The sequence below is a fragment of the Conger conger genome, chromosome 5 (genome assembly GCF_963514075.1).
Source record: "Conger conger chromosome 5, fConCon1.1, whole genome shotgun sequence".
Taxonomy (NCBI): Eukaryota; Metazoa; Chordata; class Actinopteri; order Anguilliformes; family Congridae; genus Conger; species Conger conger.
The window spans coordinates 49,698,778-49,717,099 of NC_083764.1; the positions used below are offsets into that span (position 1 = coordinate 49,698,778).

Sequence of the window (18,322 nt, forward strand, 5' to 3'; positions counted from 1 at the left end):
TGATAAACTTGACTTAACGTGATCTACTTCACGTGATTTACTTTAATTTAAAGGGCAATTGTTCTGTTTAAAAGTACACTTTCGTATCATTTACATTCAGATATAAATTTGAAAACCTCAAATTTAGCTACAATATGTACCTGTATATTTCTACTACGTTTCCCAGAATACACAGCATTTCTCTAGTCCGCCATATTGAGCATTTGCAAGAACGCGCTGGATACTGTGTATCCACAACACACAAAATGTAAGTAGCTACATAGCATCGTAAACAAACACATTGGGCGATTGTATGCCGTTTTTGGTTGTGAACTAGGGTAAAAGTATACAATATGACTACAAGAAACAATGTTCTGCAAGTGTCGCATTAAAGTTGAAACTACCAAACGTTAGCTAGCTAGCCGTGGGTTCGCTAAAACCTCAATAACGTTAGCATGCGAGAAACCGTCGCAGTCAGCCTGTTTTTTTATGTTTCTTTTCATCGAAGTGACAGGACTGGATTGAAACGCTTATACGCTTTGTTTTGTTTTCTTTCTGTAACATTTCGGTGATGGCCCTTGAACCTAAAGTGAAATTTGAAAGCCACAAGAGATCGGTAGCTTACTAGCTAGCTAGGTGAGCTAGTAATGTATTGTTGACACGACGTGTGCACAGCTGTAGCTAGTAATCAGCATCACACAAAGACGCTTGGAGTGGATAGCCAACCGAGATTGTCTTATAAATATATAGAGTGAGTTTTGACCTTTGGAATTTGTTCGCTTTGAACTTCATAACCTATTCTACATTAAACAGAGAGTAAAGCAGTTTATATGGTATTTAGATCACCACGTTGCGACGGCTTTTTCCTTTAAATGGGGTCATAGCGGAGTAAACGTCGCGCTAACAAACGTGTTGGGTAATGTCAGACGTCGAAATAGCATGCTAGCAGTATGATACTAGACAGATGCTTATAGCGTTCTTACATTTAGATTGACGCCAAGTTACTAACACGTATCCAAATGAAAGTGTAATGACCTATTGTCCGTAACATCTGGGTTGATCGTATCCAAAGTTAAGAGAGAGGTATGGAAGAAACCGTAATGGGTTTCTACGTTTTTTTTGTTTTTGTTTTTTACATTAGTTTTCATCAGGATTTGGTCCTGTTGTGTGTGTCCCATGTCGGCATGTAATTTCCACCATCCACTTAAATCTCTGCTACTTGTTCATGTACTAAGTTACAGCTGCCTTTTGGAATTGTTAGTAACGTTACCGCCCTGCTCAAAGTTTTAAGCTTTCTGGGGACACGCTGTTACCCACAATTTATTTATTTGTGCGGCATGTTGTGTTTGTTTCCAGATTTAGAAGATGACCCAGACAGTGCAGTCCAATGGAGTGCAGCCTCTCAGTAAAACATGGGAGCTGAGTTTGTATGAATTGCAGCGGACCCCCCAGGTAACAGATTATGATTATTTTTGGAAGAACTGAGAACCATTTCATGACATAGCACATCTCAGCCGAGTGCTTGTAATGAAGGCTGTTTCTGCAAGTATCAAGTCTAAGGATTAATCGGGAATGAGAATGAGGATTTTGGGTACAGAGTTGGGGTGGTTTTGTGCTGGCAGGGCTCACCCGGTGCTGTTATGTGGTGTCCCCTGCAGGAGGCGATCACAGACGGGCTGGAGATCGCAGTCTCTCCCCGAAGCCTCCACAGTGAGCTGATGTGTCCCATCTGCCTGGACATGCTGAAGAACACTATGACAACCAAGGAGTGCCTCCACCGTTTCTGTGCTGACTGCATCATCACAGCACTGCGATCTGGGTGGGTGTGCGCGTGTGTGTATGTGTGTATATCTTTCTGCCTGTCTCTGTGTGTGGCACTTTCTGTTGATCTGTGTGTGTGTATTTATGGGAGTTAGCATGATGGTCCACATCTGGTAAAAGATGACCCCTTTAAATTTAGGTGTTTCTTATTGCTTTTAGGGGTGTGAACGGTTAAATGGTTAACCAAAACTGATTTGTAACCGGTTACAAAAAATTGATAACCAATATTTTTTTTTCTGAAGGTGAAATTGTAAGCTCAGATTAAAATAAATGCACGTTCTTCAACATGCATATTATTGCGTTTCTAAACTAGCAGTCGACTAGCTTCAGTAGTTTGAACAAGCAAACTGGCCATTTCAGGGGGTCTAAAATGCAAACACCACAGGGAATTGAATGCTACAGTATTAGTTATCAAATTATTTCTGTGGCTGTTGGTTGACTTATGGCTAATTGTAACGTTATGTCGTTTCCTAAGGTTCACAGAAGATCTGTGTTTATTCGTTGACACGCAAATTCAAACTATGGCAAACTGAATGTAGCTTTTCACTATGCTGTATCTACATAAAAATAAACAAAGCAATACATCATTGCACACAATATTACAATACGCCGTTTACATTGAAGTCCACAAGCTGCAGTAGTACAATCTGCGGCCATTTCAGAGGGTTAAGAATGCAAACACCGTATGGAATTGAATGCTACAGTACTAAAGTTGTCAAATAATTTCTCTGTTTTAAATCTTTAGCTGTTAGTTCACTTATGGCTTATTCTATGGTGTTTGTTCATCCGTGTTTATTTGTTGACACGCAAATTTAAATAAAAATAAATAAAGCAATACATTATCATTAGGCTATTTATCATCGGATGTTGAAAGCGGAAATTCCCTGCTTTCAGTGAAAAATGGACACGTTAGTCTCACCACCATGATTGTCTCATACCATATAAAATGCATTGGCATATGAAATGCAAGTTTACTGTCACATAAGAATATATCAAATTGTACAGAGACCTGCATTGGCATTAAAGTAAAATCATTAGACCAGCCGCCTATGGTAAAATAGACCGGGTGTTATATTATATCAGGCAAATATTGTGAACACGGAATTTTGAGTGCACAACCCCGTAGTTGTTAACAACAGCATATTTACAGATTTCATGCCAATCAAGTCTATCAGGCAGAAGACAGAGAAGAGGGATGAAAACATGAAGAATTATAATTTTAACTGATGCATTTAAAAAAATAACATGATCGACCAGCATGGACGTAAACCACAGGGATTTAACTACAGATTTCTGCAACTGTGTGGTTACACTGCACAATGTCAATGTAAATGTAAATATTTAATTTGGTAATTAGGCTGACTTACTATTATCTGACTTACAATGTTGACATTTAACTATTGAGATGGCCCAAAATAACGTTTGAAAATGCAATTACATTTCTCAGTAAACTAGTTAAAATAAAAAAAAATAAAAGCATACGACCCCTATCGGTTAACCAGTTAACCGTTTATAAAATGGGCTGGTAACCGGTTACAAAAACTGATGATTTGTCACATGCCGAGTTGCTTTTATATTGAGGAGGTTGTTCAATCCAGCTCACTGATGATTTCAATTTGATCCATCAATGTCACATTTTTGGTCATTCCATGTCAATCAAATGTTTCTTTTCAAATTAAAGTTTCTTTCAATTCATATGGCATTTGGTCCCTCTAAGGCAGTGCAAATGAACACTGTACTGACAACATCTTGGGTTTTGTATGGGAAAAAGGAGTATTTCAAAGCTACCATTGTACCTTTTGGGTCACTTGACTGGGTACAGTTATGATTTAGCATCTTAAAGATGGGTCCTTGCAAAAATCTGTATCTCTGAGCAGTTGGTGGAGGTTCTGTTTATATTAGAAATGTTGGTCCAATGACCCACTGACGCCACATCCAGCAGCACCATGATTCTCAATAACACATTCAGGAGTACGTATGGTACATGTTCTTGATTTTCTGCTTAAATGGGGCATTCAAAAAAGCTACAGCAGAGTTAATCGTAGTGTGTGCTTGGCTATACAAAGTGATTACTTCGGTATCTGACAAAGGTTTCCTCTGAGCTTTAAGCAGTGAGGTAAAAATCATGGTGTCTGCTGGATATGGCAATGCAGAAACCATCATTCTCCCCCGTTTCCTTTTGACGTGTGAATGCGAGCAGTCTTGGTTGCCATTTCTGGAGAAACTATCATGCAGCAGGCACACACTGTCAAAGGACCAGCAATGTAGTTTTCTCGGAACCATGTACAACTCTCAGAGAGCACATGTTGAAACAGTCTTGGTGGTTACCAAATGTCGAGGGCAGGGCCATCTGAGGTTTGGCTAGCTAAGCTTTTCACAAGGATTAGTTTCTGCTCAAACTGCGATTCAAACGGCGCTCTAAAATCAGAGACCTGGCGGTGCCTCTTCAAGAGAGATTTAAGAGGCAATAGACAGTGTACAAAGGGGGAAAAACATCTGGATACCTGCTGGATATCCATAAAGAAAAAGTTGAAATATTTGTCTTGACTTGGAGCTCAGTGACATTGTGGTGGTGATTTTATTGAGTTAATTTTTCTGTAAATGTTTCTGACCTGCCCTTTCAGGAACAAGGAGTGCCCAACCTGCCGGAAGAAGCTGGTTTCCAAACGCTCCCTCCGCCCTGACCCAAACTTCGACGCCCTAATCAGCAAGATATACCCCAGCAGAGATGAGTATGAGGCCCATCAAGAGAGAGTCCTGGCCCGCATCAACAAACACAACAACCAGCTAGCTCTCAGCCACAGCATCGAAGAGGGTCTCAAAATCCAGGCCATGAACCGGTCAGAATCAGTCCATTAGCCAATTAACCTGAACAAATGCTACATCTAATACCTTATATGTACTGTGCTGTCTGTAAGTATTTGGACGGTGGTACAATTTCTGTCCTTTTGCCTCTATTGCCGCACATTGAAACAATGAATATGAACTTGCAGACCGTCCTTCTTAATGATCCAGAAGTTCCAATTGTTTGGGTCCTGTCTCTGACTATTTTTCTTTTCATTTCACCGCCCCATAATGGCTTCCTTGACTGTCATTGGCACACCTCTGTTCCTCATGTTGACAAATAGCAATTAAAGCTAGATGCTGAAGGCTCTTATACCTGCATTACCTGATATGATGAATACTGTCAAGTCAAAGGTGACAGTCTGCACTTTAACCTCAAATTCATTGTCTCATTCCAACGTGCTGTAGTACATAAATTGTACCCATGTCCAAATACTTATGGACTGCACTGTATTTCATGTCAAATTAGGGCAAAGCGCTACGGGCGATTTTAAATAGAAGCATGTTAACGCGACCCCGGTGGCGGTGCGCTCTGCAGGTTACCGAGGGGCAAGAAGCACCAGATGGAGAACGGCAGCGGGGCGGAGGACAATGGCGACAGCTCCCACTGCAGCAACGCCTCGGTCCACAGCAACCAGGAGGCCGGGCCCAGCATCAAGCGCACCAAGACCTCCGACGACTCGGGCCTGGACATGGACAACGCCACGGAGAACAGCACGGGCGACGCGGCCCTTGACGGCGCCAGCGAGATCGAGCTGGTCTTCCGGCCGCACCCCACGCTCATGGAGAAGGACGACGCGGCGCAGACCAGGTGAGCACACCTGTGGGAATAGTGAACCTATGTGGAGTGTGCTGGGTTACCGTCCTGAAAGCGGGGCGGCCTTATCGCTGTGAATCGCGGGGCGGCACGGTGGCGTAGTGACCTCTTCACGGTGGCGAGTGCTGTTGCCTGCTGTTTGTTTCCCGACCGGCATTTGCTCCCATGTTTGCGTGGGTTTACTCCTCGTTCTTCAATTTCCTCCCGCACTCAGACATGCATGTCAGGTTAGGTACACTCCTGCCTTTACCCTTTGCCCTTGAACAAGTCACTGGCCTCAGAAGTGGATTTGGTCCTTCGGTCTCAGGATGAATGGTGCCACCTTGCGGTTACTGGCAGGTTTTTTCCCCACAGGTACATCAAGACTTCAGGGAATGCCACAGTGGACCACCTGTCAAAGTACCTGGCGGTTAGGCTGGCCCTGGAGGAGCTCCGTAAGAACGGCGACGCCAGCCCCATCAACGTGGAGGCAGCTAGCGAGAAGCAGTACACCATCTACATCCCCACCGCTAACAGCCAGTTCACCGTATGTATGCGGCTCAGCCGTTCCTTTTCAGAAACGCTAATGATACAGTTAGAATAGTAGCGTTCCCTTCTTAGCTGTTACAATATTAGTATTCCCTACTACGCCGGTACTGATCTGAATGTTGGATGTTCTTATCTATGGTCGGCTACTGCTGCTTTTATGTAATCATTTAATTTTTCTCTGGAGTGAATGAAATTGGAAGGTGCACTCATTCTGCTGTCAGTAGAGTCCTACACAGGCAGTAGAGTCCTGAAGTTGAGCTCCTGTGTGTTTTTGGGCTGCTTCACAGGTCCTGAATGGTTCCTTCTCCCTGGAGCTAGTGAGTGAGAAGTACTGGAAGGTCAACAAGCCCATGGAGTTGTACTTTGCCCCGACCAAGGAGCAGAAATAGTCCCGTTGCTGACCCCACCACGGGGTGGGGCCTGGGCAGGTCTGGGCACGGCTCAGTGACTGACACTTCCTTCATCTCCTCTCTCTGTCAAACTCATCAGTCTCGGAAGTCCTGCTTCTGATTTAACTATGGCTGCTTTCTTTTTGTCTTTTTTTGTTATTTTTATGGCATTTTGTAGGGGTAAACGGTATGGGGGTGGGTTTATCGTGGGCATGTAACAGTGTTTTTTGTTGTCGTTTTGTCTTTTATATCCCTATACACACATTGTTTAAACATCAGGCACTCATAATTTGAACATAACCAATTTCTGGCATCCAGCAGCAGGGAGCAGAGCCTCCTCTTTGTGTTCACTTTCGATCACTCGGAGATCTCGCTGAACTATTCATTTTAAGAAAAATAGGATGCTTTATTAATTATTACGATCCAAAGTTTTTGTCTTTAATACAAGCACGTTTTAAATTTGCCGACTCATCAAAGCCAGTCCCGTTTCTGCCTGCTGCTCTCCATTTTGGTTGCCTGGTCCCACATGTACATTTTCAACCATCGATTTTTGACACCATCACCTTTTCGGACAACAAAGGGATCACGAAGACCGACTGTATCAATGTGGACAATGGGCTTGACCGTTCACTGTAACGTGACCAGACATTTTCCGTGAGTATCCATCACTTCCCTGGGAATAGCTTTCGGTGTGAAATGCCAGTTGGTTATTCCTGCTTAGCCGATGTGCCCACAGATTCTTTTGTGCTTTTCATCACGTATGGGCTTTCTATAACATGTTGTGGCAGCAGCTATACATTAGTCATGCTGTACAGCAGATGCTGAATGTCGGACTTGCATAAACAGATGTTTCTAAGCCTTTGGAAAGCATTTAGAACTGTTGTCATAAGAGTTGTCATAAACAATAAAGGAAGCATTTCATTTCTGTTTGAGAAAGAAGCCAAATAATGATTTCATAAAAAACATTTTGAAAACTTTTTTCAAATTCAGTTCATTGGAAAATATGAAAACATTTATAGCATGTTTAATTTTAGGTTGATGTCTTTGAAAAGGAAAAAAAAAAAGGTTAAATGTTATGTTTTTTGTGGTAAGAGGTGGGAGGGGGTGGGGGAGGGGAGGTATATCAATATCTGTTTGAAAAATAAAAAAGGTACCAACTATAAATTGTTTTCATGAAGTTTGTATCAATTCTCAAAATGGGCAGAAGGTGGGAAGAGTCAGTGGTCAAAAATACTTGCCATAGATACCCATACCTGTGCAGAACAGTGCTTTTGGCTGCATCAGTGTTTTGAAGCTTTGGCTTGGTCCAGGCGCGTACTGGTCTCTTGACCATCTCCAGGGTGTCACGCATGGTTAATGTTAAAGCTCTACAACCGCCTCTTTTGGAGATGGGTGGAAAGTCCAGGAAAGTCCAGGGGTCTGAAAGTCCTGTTGTGTGTTTCTTCCACCCATGAGCTCAACTTGGAAATTCAACTAAATTCTGTTTACTCACAGTGAATTATGCTAATGAGCAAATCCAGGTGATGGGAACAAAATACCGTGGAGGGCTTTTACTTTTAGACTGGATTTTCCATCTCTGGTTGGAGACTAATATTCTGGTTCACCAGCAGATGGCACCAACAGCACACCTCATTGCCTTGCACAGCACAGCCCCCAAGCCCTTTTCTTTATCATGGGCATGGCCTGTAGGAGCAGGACCTGCATTAGTGTGGCTCTTCAATAAACCCATTAATCTACTGCAGAAGCTTGGTCTGATCACTGTAGCCATATTACAGAGCAGGCACCAGTGTTCATGTGTCCAGCGGTGACATGCAAATGCAGGCCCCTGTGTTTGACCTTGACCTGCTCTAGCGTAATCTATGATTACAGAAGCGGTCTTCCTCAGGATTACAACCGTGGACCCTTCATCACCCTCCCATTTCCTTGCTGGTAATCCATGATAAGAAGCCGTTTTAAAAGTCCTAATTTAATCCCTGTGCAGGTTAGGATTATTTCTGTGCTGTAGTGTCTGGTTTGCAAATAGTGGTGGCACTAATTATAACTAAGGAGGGAGCCATCAGGGAATTACTGCTTTAATGCTTAATCTTAATATTTGTATAGTGCTTACTTGTCCAGTAGATATTGTTGGAAGTGATAAGCGGAACTGCAATAACTGACTGCTCTGAACGCAAGTGACCTCTTCAGTCCCTCCTCTACATGCGTAGCCTCTTCTGCTTCCTCTCTCCTAGGCTTAATGCTGAGAGCCAGTTAAATGAGATGCTTAAGCACACTTCCACAGGCAGGAAGTACTACTGCCTCTGCACACACTGAGGAACATTCAAAAACTGGTGCTGTCCGTGCTGTGAAATTGCCTTAAAAATATTATTTAAAAAAGGGATTCCTCTGGAACAGCGAAAATATTCTCATTATGTTATACAGCCAGCTGTTCTGATGCTGAGAATATTTACAGTGTATAAAATTGGATGAGAAAATTCAAGAAATGGGGGGGCTGTATCAGAAAAATCCCAGTGGAATAACCCAATGGAATATTCTATTAGGGAGCGTCCCTCAATCACCCAAGGGTTAACCACATGGACTTCACCCACTCAAAGCGTGTGGGACTGTTTTTGAGCCAGGGTCCTGCAGCACAGCCAGGGGTGCTTTCAGTGAGCCAACCCTGGCAGAGTACCGCGCCCTTCAGAGCAGGAAGTGTGGAACTCTGCCCCAAGTACCAGGTCCAGGGGTGGAAAAGTACAGACCCCCCCCCCCCCCCCCCCATGTGGGGTGGTGGCAGCCCCCCCTCCCCCTGCTCAGAGGGTGGGTGACATCAGGAGCATGGTCTTCCAGGGTACTGGACACAGCCAATTTTAGGCCGTGCACCTGCAAGCCGTGCCAGTCTCTCCCCTTCTTGGTTAACCACTGTACTCCATGACATCATCCTTACAGTTCCAGAAATGAATCATATAAGAGCACCAAACATGGTAAAAAGGTGCCTTTTAACAACATAACGACATCCCAAAGTTGGAGCAAGAGAGAAGGAACAGCTATGTTATGTCATACACATATTTGACAATGATAACAAAATAAAATTTTATGTGTAAAAGCACAGAAGCAAAAAAACCAATGGAAATGGAAATGCAAACAAAACAATCAGTAAAGAAATCTATCCTTTGGCCCTTTTGGCAATCCTGCTCTATAGTATTTCTATAGCTCCCCCTGTGACAGTCAGGACCACGCCTGTCTTAGCTTCACTTAGGCCTATGCTTATGTAGCAGGGTTAGTTTGGCAAGTTCGCAAGAAGTGAAAGCTCGTAGCAGGTTACGTAACGTAACGTAACCCTCAAATTCAAAAGAACGTTGTTGCCCTTGGCTTGGTGCAAGTTCGCCTTTAGCTGACTTGTAATGCACTCATCCAACAAATATTTGGATGAGTAAGAGTAGCTGACTTGTAATGCACTCATCCAACAAATATTTGGATGAGTGAGAGGCTGGAGTTCAAATCCCACCTCGGACTCAGGCAATCTCTCTCTTTTTACACTTAGCATTTATGACAGAGCAAGTATGGCCACAGACTTATCTGAGGTCAGTCTCGTGCTTTGATGATGATGCTTTGTCCTTATGTGATAAGGAATAAATGCACTCTTAATCCAACACAGACACCCAAGATCATAAGCCACACTGTATTTGTGATATAATTTCCCTGCAGCTATGATTATTTCAGCTCATCATGACTCATCATGAACGGTGCATCCGTCCCCATGGGGTCATGCAGAGAGCAAGCCAAGCTTTGTCATCTACACACCCCAGCCACGCTACTTATCTGCATATGCTTTCCTGACACCTTGTTTATGAAAACAAGGAGTCCTCTGTCAAGGCTGTTCCCGGCCTCTGTCTGACAGAAATGCACTTGCAAGCACCAGAGCTGATCAGTTGTGCAGTCTAAAGCCATTGACTTTCTGCTGGTCGTCATGACATCTTGACATAGGTGGCCTCTCCTCTTTTTGTAAATGACAATTTAAAGCTTCCCATTATACTAAAATGTAGTCTATGCAGGAAACAAACAGCTTTTTTAAAAATCTAACAGTTGCTAACAGGGAATAGTTATGCAGTTTAGTTAGTTTAGGAAGTACTGCTTCCTAAAATCAATTCATAATCACGTTTTTAATGGAATGTAAAATAGCTTCCCTTGCAGTTGAGTGGGTGGAGCCATAAGTACTTAAAAGTATTTAGGTGCTGGAAAAAAACTGCTCAAGGTTTTGAAACAGCTGGCAGCTGGTTGACCAGTTAGACCAGCTCCGTACTTTGACCAGCTCGATCTATGTTTTGAAACAGCTGGAAGCTGGTATTTCAAGCTGCTCATGTCTGGATTTTACACCACGGCTCCCTTTGGCCAAGGATTATCCCCTCAATAACGGGGTTAAAACTTCTGACACCATTTTCCAGTTCCCGCTTAAGACTGCTGCAATGACATATTTGTAGTTTAGCCTATATTACGTAAACCTAATCATACAGTTATGTTGAAATAAAAATAAAATGTGTATGTATCTCCGCAAGGAGCCTCTGCATCTGTGTATAATGGCTAGGCCAGTGAAAATAAACACTGGACATAGCCTACCCTTTGCAGTCTGTGACAAAGGCTCTAGGAAGAACTCGTATCACAGTACAGAAACTGCTATGGTGGGGAATTGAAGCCCTTGAATTAAAGTGCTACTAGGTTATTCGTACGTGGATTAAGAGTCAGCCATCCTTCAGATCATGTCACAAGGTCTCCTCTCCCTTAATGCTTTTAATATGATGGATGTTGTTATTATAGAAACTGATAAATGTATGGCATTAAATGCAATTTCAAAAAAACCTCATTATTATTATTATTAAAAGATAAATAAACATGACTTGTTTTGATGGAAGGTGAAAATTCAACAGCAAATTTCTATCTCTGCAGTGCAAGACAGACGGGGAGATTAATGCAAACTGCTTGTAGCAGTTGTTGTAATCTGCGTAAATGAATACTGATGTTGTGTTTGAAACCATGAATTATAACAATGCTTGTACAAGAGCAGATGGTTTCTCTGTGACAGAGAATGTTTCTGGGAGACTTTATGTAAAAATAGTAATTTTCCAAGTAGGCTACAATAGGAGGAGAAGGAATTTCAGGGAGAAACTGAATTTCCTGTGACTTTGCATTGGAAGTGTGTCAGCCATGGGTTTAGTCGGCAGAGGCTATTGCTGAGAGGGTTCCCTGTGTCATCATTGCACACTGTAAGATAGATTTGCAAACAGTACAGTGACCTAGCCAATGAAATTGCTTCCTGTGTTCAGAGCTATAATGGGAGATATATGACACAGCTTTGCATCGATATTGATGTGGATTAATGGCTTACCCCCAGGCTTGGTCATTTGCTTAACCATTTCTGCTGTGCGCTCACACACACAAACACACATGCCCGATGCCCATGACCTATAGGAAATATCGCATCACATGGGGCTTTAACGAGAATGTATTGTAGTCTTTCATGCATTTCCTTACTTCTCTTCCTGCTTAGGCAACACTACATTTTGGAAAGCCATTCAACAAAGCAGAAATTTAAGCCAATCCATTCCAACATTTTTTTCTAGCAAAATCTAGGCAGTTTATTTAGGCCGGATGTGCTGTCAGGTTAGTCTAATATTTTTGTCAGGATAGTTAACTAGCCCAACAAATGACCTCCTTGCTGGAAAAAAACTGCTCAAGGTTTTGAAACAGCTGGCAGCTGGTTGACCAGTTAGACCGTACTTTTACCAGCTCGATCTATGTTTTGAAACAGCTGGTAGCTGGTATTTCAAGCTGCTCATGTCTGGATTTTACACCACGGCTCCCTTTGGCCAAGGATTATCCCCTCAATAACGGGGTTAAAACTTCTGACACCATTTTCCAGTTCCCGCTTAAGACTGCTGCAATGACATATTTGTAGTTTAGTGAATTAGCCTATATTACGTAAACCTAATCATACAGTTATGTTGAAATAAAAATAAAATGTGTATGTATCTCCGCAAGGAGCCTCTGCATCTGTGTATAATGGCTAGGTCAGTGAAAATAAGCTACTCATTTAAACTGATGGTTTTTTTCCCCCCCAAGAAGAACTCAATGTACAAGGGCCCCGCTCCCTCTGTCTGCGGATGTGACAGCTCCATGGCTGTTCCCTTGGAAACGGCTTTAGACTGCAGCAGTGTGTACATCTGCTATTCATGCACAGGGACCATCAGGATGACTAAACAGAGCACACCATTCCCCTAGTATTCACGCGCCAAAAAAAACTGAATTGTGTACAATGCAAGGACAGATTACCCATACCCCTATTTCTTTCTCCCTCCTTATTACCCTCTTTCTCTCTTTCCTTCCACCATATCAAATATCCCTATTACCATTCCTACTGCATGTGAAATAAATGACATATTAAAAAACATAATGGTGGCTATAGCAACACATTTTGAATAAATACCAGATAACAGACTCTCTGTCTGTCTTTTTAGCCCAGTCTGTAAAACTGTCACTACAAATACAGTCAGTCCCAAATTACTCCTTTTTTATGGCAGCATCCAAAGTCCAAATTGTTCATAAGAATCATTAAAAAGCATTTATGGATTTTATATATCCAGTTATATATTTGGCCTTCCACACTGAACCCTTGCGATGTAGTGATGCGTTCCCTGATTAGCGCAAGCACAAGAGTGGGAGTGTTCAGATGTGGTCATTCAAGGTGAATACCATTCCACTGCTTCTGTGGTGAAGGGGGGGTGTACACTCCTTATCAGCACAGCGTTATGACTTACACGTCCACACTAATCTCTTCACCAATTCAGGGTATGATGAGTGCTGCTTAAGTGCTGTTATTTCCCGCCGGCCAACTGAAACACAAACATCTCAAGGATCGCTGGAGTGTTTATCATGTACAACTTTGAACGTAAACAGAATCCCAAGCCTTGACTTCAAATGAAATTATTGTTGTCCTGTTTCATTTTATTTAATATGTGACATCCTACTGCTCGTCAAAAGTGGTTAGCTGCTTCTGCCAGTGTTAAAGTGTCTCCTACCAGAATGCAACTTCATTAAATCTAAGCTTTGCAGCTTTGTTGAATATTCAAACGCAAAACTTCAGACGTCGGTCACTGCGGAATCTTTCCTGGCAGGAAGTTGTGGTACTGATTACTAAACGATTAATCTGTTGTTTTAACACTCTGAAAAACAGCAATAAATCAAGCACCCTTTAACCAATGAGAGCAGAGTACAGGGTGATCTTTTGTGTGATTGGTGCTCCATGGCACATTTCAGCCCCTCCTTATTCAGAGGCTGTGGCCAGATCCTTTGGCAGTCTGTGCAGAGAGCCTGGGCAAGCTGCCATTGTTTGTGCTGTGGGAGTCTAATTTCAGCGCGTTGTGCCTGTTAACCGGGTGTCTCCAGTTGACTGGAGCCCCAGTTGTTGTGCCTTTAAAGACAGAACACTGCGTACCTAGCATAATAAAAAGCAGCTGAATTCTTCACGCAAGCCGTCCCTAAAGTTTTCCATTCCAGCAAACCCAAAAGGATTTCTCCCCCCAGCCGAAGCCCTTCCTTCCTCTTTTTTCCCTATTCTTGCTCTCGCTCCTTCCCTCTTCTCTCTCTCCCCCTCAATCTGTCCTCTCTCTTTCCCCTCACAGGGAACTGCCTGTACAGAGTTGCATATGCACCGTACACAAAAGCCCCTCTAAGGCAGCAGACTGATGGACATGCTGATATATGGTCCACCCACATGCCTGCACGTACACAGATGTAAACACACTAACCCCTTCGCACTTGCCAATTTTACCCTTGCCTGAACTGTATCTGAGACATCTCCACAGCCTTCACCTCAGTTCACAAGCAGACCTGCTTCTCAGACATTGGTGGTTCATGGTTCCATTTATATGTTGGTCAGCTGATATTCTGATTGAATACTATTCAGTCCTTTCAGCTATGGGACTCTCTGAATATTAAAAGACTTTCAACAAAGTTAATAAATAAACCAGCCCCCCTTACTCGCTCTTTGGATCCGAGAATATAAACTTGCATAGAAAAAAAAAAACCCAAACCACTAGGCATTCTTCCTCGAATTGCTCTTGAGTAAAGTCATATTAAAGTGTATGGTGGACATGAGCTTGTGGGCACCATTACAGAACCAGCTGTGGTCCCTCTTTAGCTGAATGTGGAAGAACTGCTGCCTGGAAGAATAAAGACCAGCAGACTCTTCATATCCTCCTGTTAATCCAAATCTCCACTTCTCTATATATTAAATACTTTCTGTTCAGTTGCAACATGCCCGCCTGTGCCCTAGAACGTTCCACAATCAGGGAGATATGAACAGTCGCTCTTCCTCAGAGCTGATTCTTTGTCAGTTAGCAGCAGCTCAAGGCTGCTGTAGTACAGGGCTTGGGTTTTGAATGAATGGGTAACAAAGTGCTGTAAACATGAGGGTCTGCTGGAAAGTCCTTTTTGTGACCGACAGTGATTAGTAGTCCATTTTGTGGGCCGACTTGAACACTTTGGTGAGGTTTGTTTGACAAACAGAAATGCATTGACAATGAAGTACCAGCCCACCCACCACTGTGGCATGGAGACACAGGACAGCACTGTTTCTTCACTCAGATTCATTGCCCAGCACTGCTCCTTCTCCCCACTGTACTTGTTATTCATGTTGAGTCTGTAGAATCTGTTTGCCTTCTGTGTGTGTGGGTGTGGGTGTGTGTGTGCATATTTGAGTGTTCCTGTGTATATGTACATAAATGTGTCTTTGAATTTACGTTAATATTTGGAAATTCATAAAGCCCATTAAAAAGCCAAGCAATTGTATTCACACCAGTGCCACACCACTACTGTACATTTGAAATCAATACCAGCTTTTCAGATAAATTGTGTCTGTATCCACCGACAGAGATCTGAAATGTAGCCACATCATTTCACAATCTCTGTGGGGGAGTTGTGATGGGTATGGACCACAGATTTCCCCACAATACATTCCTGTGCAGAAAGTAACACAATCCTATCTCATTCCTCTTTAGCTATTCCCTGGCACATATTCATTTTGCATAACAGAAGCCTTTACACAGGGAACTGTACACAGGAAACATTTGAGAAAGAATCAGAAGCAAGTTAATTGTCAAAAGATACAACCGCAAGGTTTTGTGAAGGAGGGCAACTTCCAGGAATTCCAAACAGTAATGTGAATTCTGGATGCAGCTATGACAGAGCTTAATGGTTCTGCGCCGATTTCATGACTGTTGTGCGGCATTCAAAGTCTGGAAAAGGTCATGCCATCAGATAAAACTCAGAGGATGGGCTCAGTTTAGAATTGATAATCACAGGATTAAATATACACTATTCAGAATTCCCGTCGTGCTCAGTTCAGTACTTCACAACTTGGGAGAGAGTTGTGGATTTTTCAGGTCTCGTGTCATAGCTCAGAGATGGATGTCATTGACATTTTTACACACGCCTAATGAGCAGTTTTGACAGACATGATTTCATTGAGAGGTGAACCATTGGCAGGGAACCAACATGATTTCTTGAGGGAAATGTTCTGAAGGCTCTGCTGTTGAGTATTCAGCTCTGAAAATGGACAGAGGTAATTACAGGAATTAGCATGCCTTATTGAAAGCTGCTGACCCTCAAACATATTCATTGTTTCATTTCAAATCCAATGTGCTCCACAGAGTGAAAAGAAAATAAATTGTGCCTCTGTCCTGAAAGCCAAGTGAAGGGGCAGTTCCCAATAAGCACAGGTGTGGCATAAAGCAAAAGAGTACTCACCTTAACTTTTAAGCATAATGGAAAAAAATGAAACAAGAAAGAGCAGAGTGCAACACACTTTTTTATCACCTTGAGAGTAATACAGGATTTCACGTCCAATATTAACATCTGCATTGAGTCATGAATGTGACATCTCATACCGTGTTATATAAGTTTCCTAAAACTGTTCAGGGGAGATATGCTGTGCATCATTCTTAATGACACTAGAATAAAGAATGAATGAACGTTTTTAAAGAGACTGAAAGTCATCCATCACTGACTGAAAGATATCAACAAATCGGATGGAACCAAGCCCATGTTATGAAGCTGATTGAACGAAGTCCATTTCATGATATGAATCATGTTTTAGCTCCACTTTGACACAATTCTTACCAAGCAGAAAACATTTATAGGCAGAACATTTCAGCTGTGTGCATAGGTTGCAGCAACAAAAACAGTGTGACTGAACACAAATCTTTCAGACATGAGCAGTCTTCAGTTCAAAACACGCCAAGCACATGTAGGCTGCCAGCCACTATGCATGCCCTGCTTTGTAAAACAGCCCATCAGTATTGTAGGTATGAACCCATAGTATTAATGCGGCCACCAGTTTGTCTCCCCTTGTTTTGTCATATTGTACTACAGTTCACCGCCAGCTATCTCTAGCTATCACCACTATCTCAATAATCAATGGCCACTAATTAAGCACAGATGATGATTGACGGTAACGTTTACATGCGACAATCACATGTTGAAATCAGGGCCACGTTCAGCCCCGTCAATATGTAGCAAAACGTTTATTTAAACAGAAACGGTGGTGTGTTGAAAATCCTGTTGCAAACCGTGGGTAGACTGACTGACGTAGTACGGTTTGCTCCTATGACGTCTGAGAAGGCATTCTCTGGGCTTTAAAGCATAGGCCTACGTCATTATTGATTCAGGCTACACCCTCGATACACCAAGAAAACTGGAGCAAACATATCTCAAAGCCTGTTGCAAAACGTTGGGCAGTGTTGAGTGGAAACATATAGTTCAACACAGAAACCGTAGCAAAACGATTTCCGATTGAATGTTCCCCAGATGATCTGAGTTAATTGTGTAACCAACTGAATTAATTGCTGTGCTACTCAAGTTTTGAGAAACAATGAAAGCCAGCAATCCCTGCAGCTCTTCGTGACCAGGAGTGTGGACCACTGACTCAAAGATATGCTTTTTGTAGCATTTAAACTCCCATCCATGTTCACTTTCCTTCCTGATGCTTTTAAATAATAATAATCACTATTATATTTGTAACTTTTATGTCAACATTGTGGAATGCTGCTTCATTTTATAAATGTAATGCTCATGGTATGCATAAGATTAGGCAAGCATGTATGAAAGCAGCAAAAAGTTTTGTTTTCTAATAAATGTTGAGCATTAACAGGAAGGCTGGGTCACAAATGTTTACCATATACTTGTTCTGTTTTTAATTAAAGAGAGGAAATCAGGGATTATGTATAGACAGTACCCGATGGAGAGCAACTTGCATAAAATGGGGAAAAAAACAGGATGCTGCACAATCACAGCCTATTTTAATACCATTAAATCTGTTGTTAAACAAGTTATTTAATTATATTGTGTTTCCTGTTTTGCTTGTCAAGCAAGATAAGGACAATACTTATTCTGCTCCCCTCCCCAGTATAGTGAATCATTTATTTGTACACCCAAGTGAAGACAGTTCATATAGATTGTTCTATGTGCCCAAACATATACGTAGCCTAAGCCCTTAAAATTCACAGCAGGGAAACTTTCTTGACACACTGCACAAGACAATAAAGACTGTGGTTGTGTAGTGCAGAAGAATATAATTACCAGCAAATGTACTGGGATAATTGGGCATTGTCCACTATCCTGTACTTTTCTCAGTACCACTTCAATTCATTTTGCACAATGAAAATACAACAATTATCCTTATACTACCTTTGCACTTGGAACAAACTTAGGCTTAGGAATCTTTAGCAGTGTCAATGAGATCCCATCAACAGGAGCGCTTCAGTTTAATTTGTGTTTAACAGTTAACAACTGTTAGGTATTTTTATTGCATCAGGTGATAACATGGCCTCTTAAGAGTAACATGAACTTGCACAGATTAACCAGTATCATATCGCCTCCTAAAAATTGCTATCAATATCACAACCATACGTTTCTT

At 42.2% G+C, this 18,322-nt stretch overlaps 1 protein-coding gene across 4 annotated transcripts; it reads left to right on the plus strand.

Annotated features, from left to right (window-relative positions):
* Positions 1-176: 176 nt before the first annotated feature.
* LOC133127889 (E3 ubiquitin-protein ligase RING2) lies at positions 177-7,470 on the plus strand. Of its 4 annotated transcripts, none has more exons than XM_061240991.1 (7): positions 177-247; positions 1,336-1,431; positions 1,638-1,798; positions 4,425-4,640; positions 5,183-5,455; positions 5,816-5,987; positions 6,277-7,470. In XM_061240991.1, exons 2-7 carry the CDS (start codon positions 1,345-1,347, stop codon positions 6,376-6,378), a joined length of 1,011 nt encoding a protein of 336 aa, XP_061096975.1. In that variant the 5' UTR covers positions 177-247; positions 1,336-1,344; the 3' UTR covers positions 6,379-7,470. The 4 variants fall into 4 exon arrangements, with proteins under 4 accessions (XP_061096975.1, XP_061096979.1, XP_061096978.1 ...); XM_061240995.1 differs by lacking the exon at positions 177-247 and adding an exon at positions 626-730; XM_061240994.1 differs by lacking the exon at positions 177-247 and adding an exon at positions 778-1,058 and having other exon boundaries at positions 1,334-1,431.
* Positions 7,471-18,322: the final 10,852 nt, after the last annotated feature.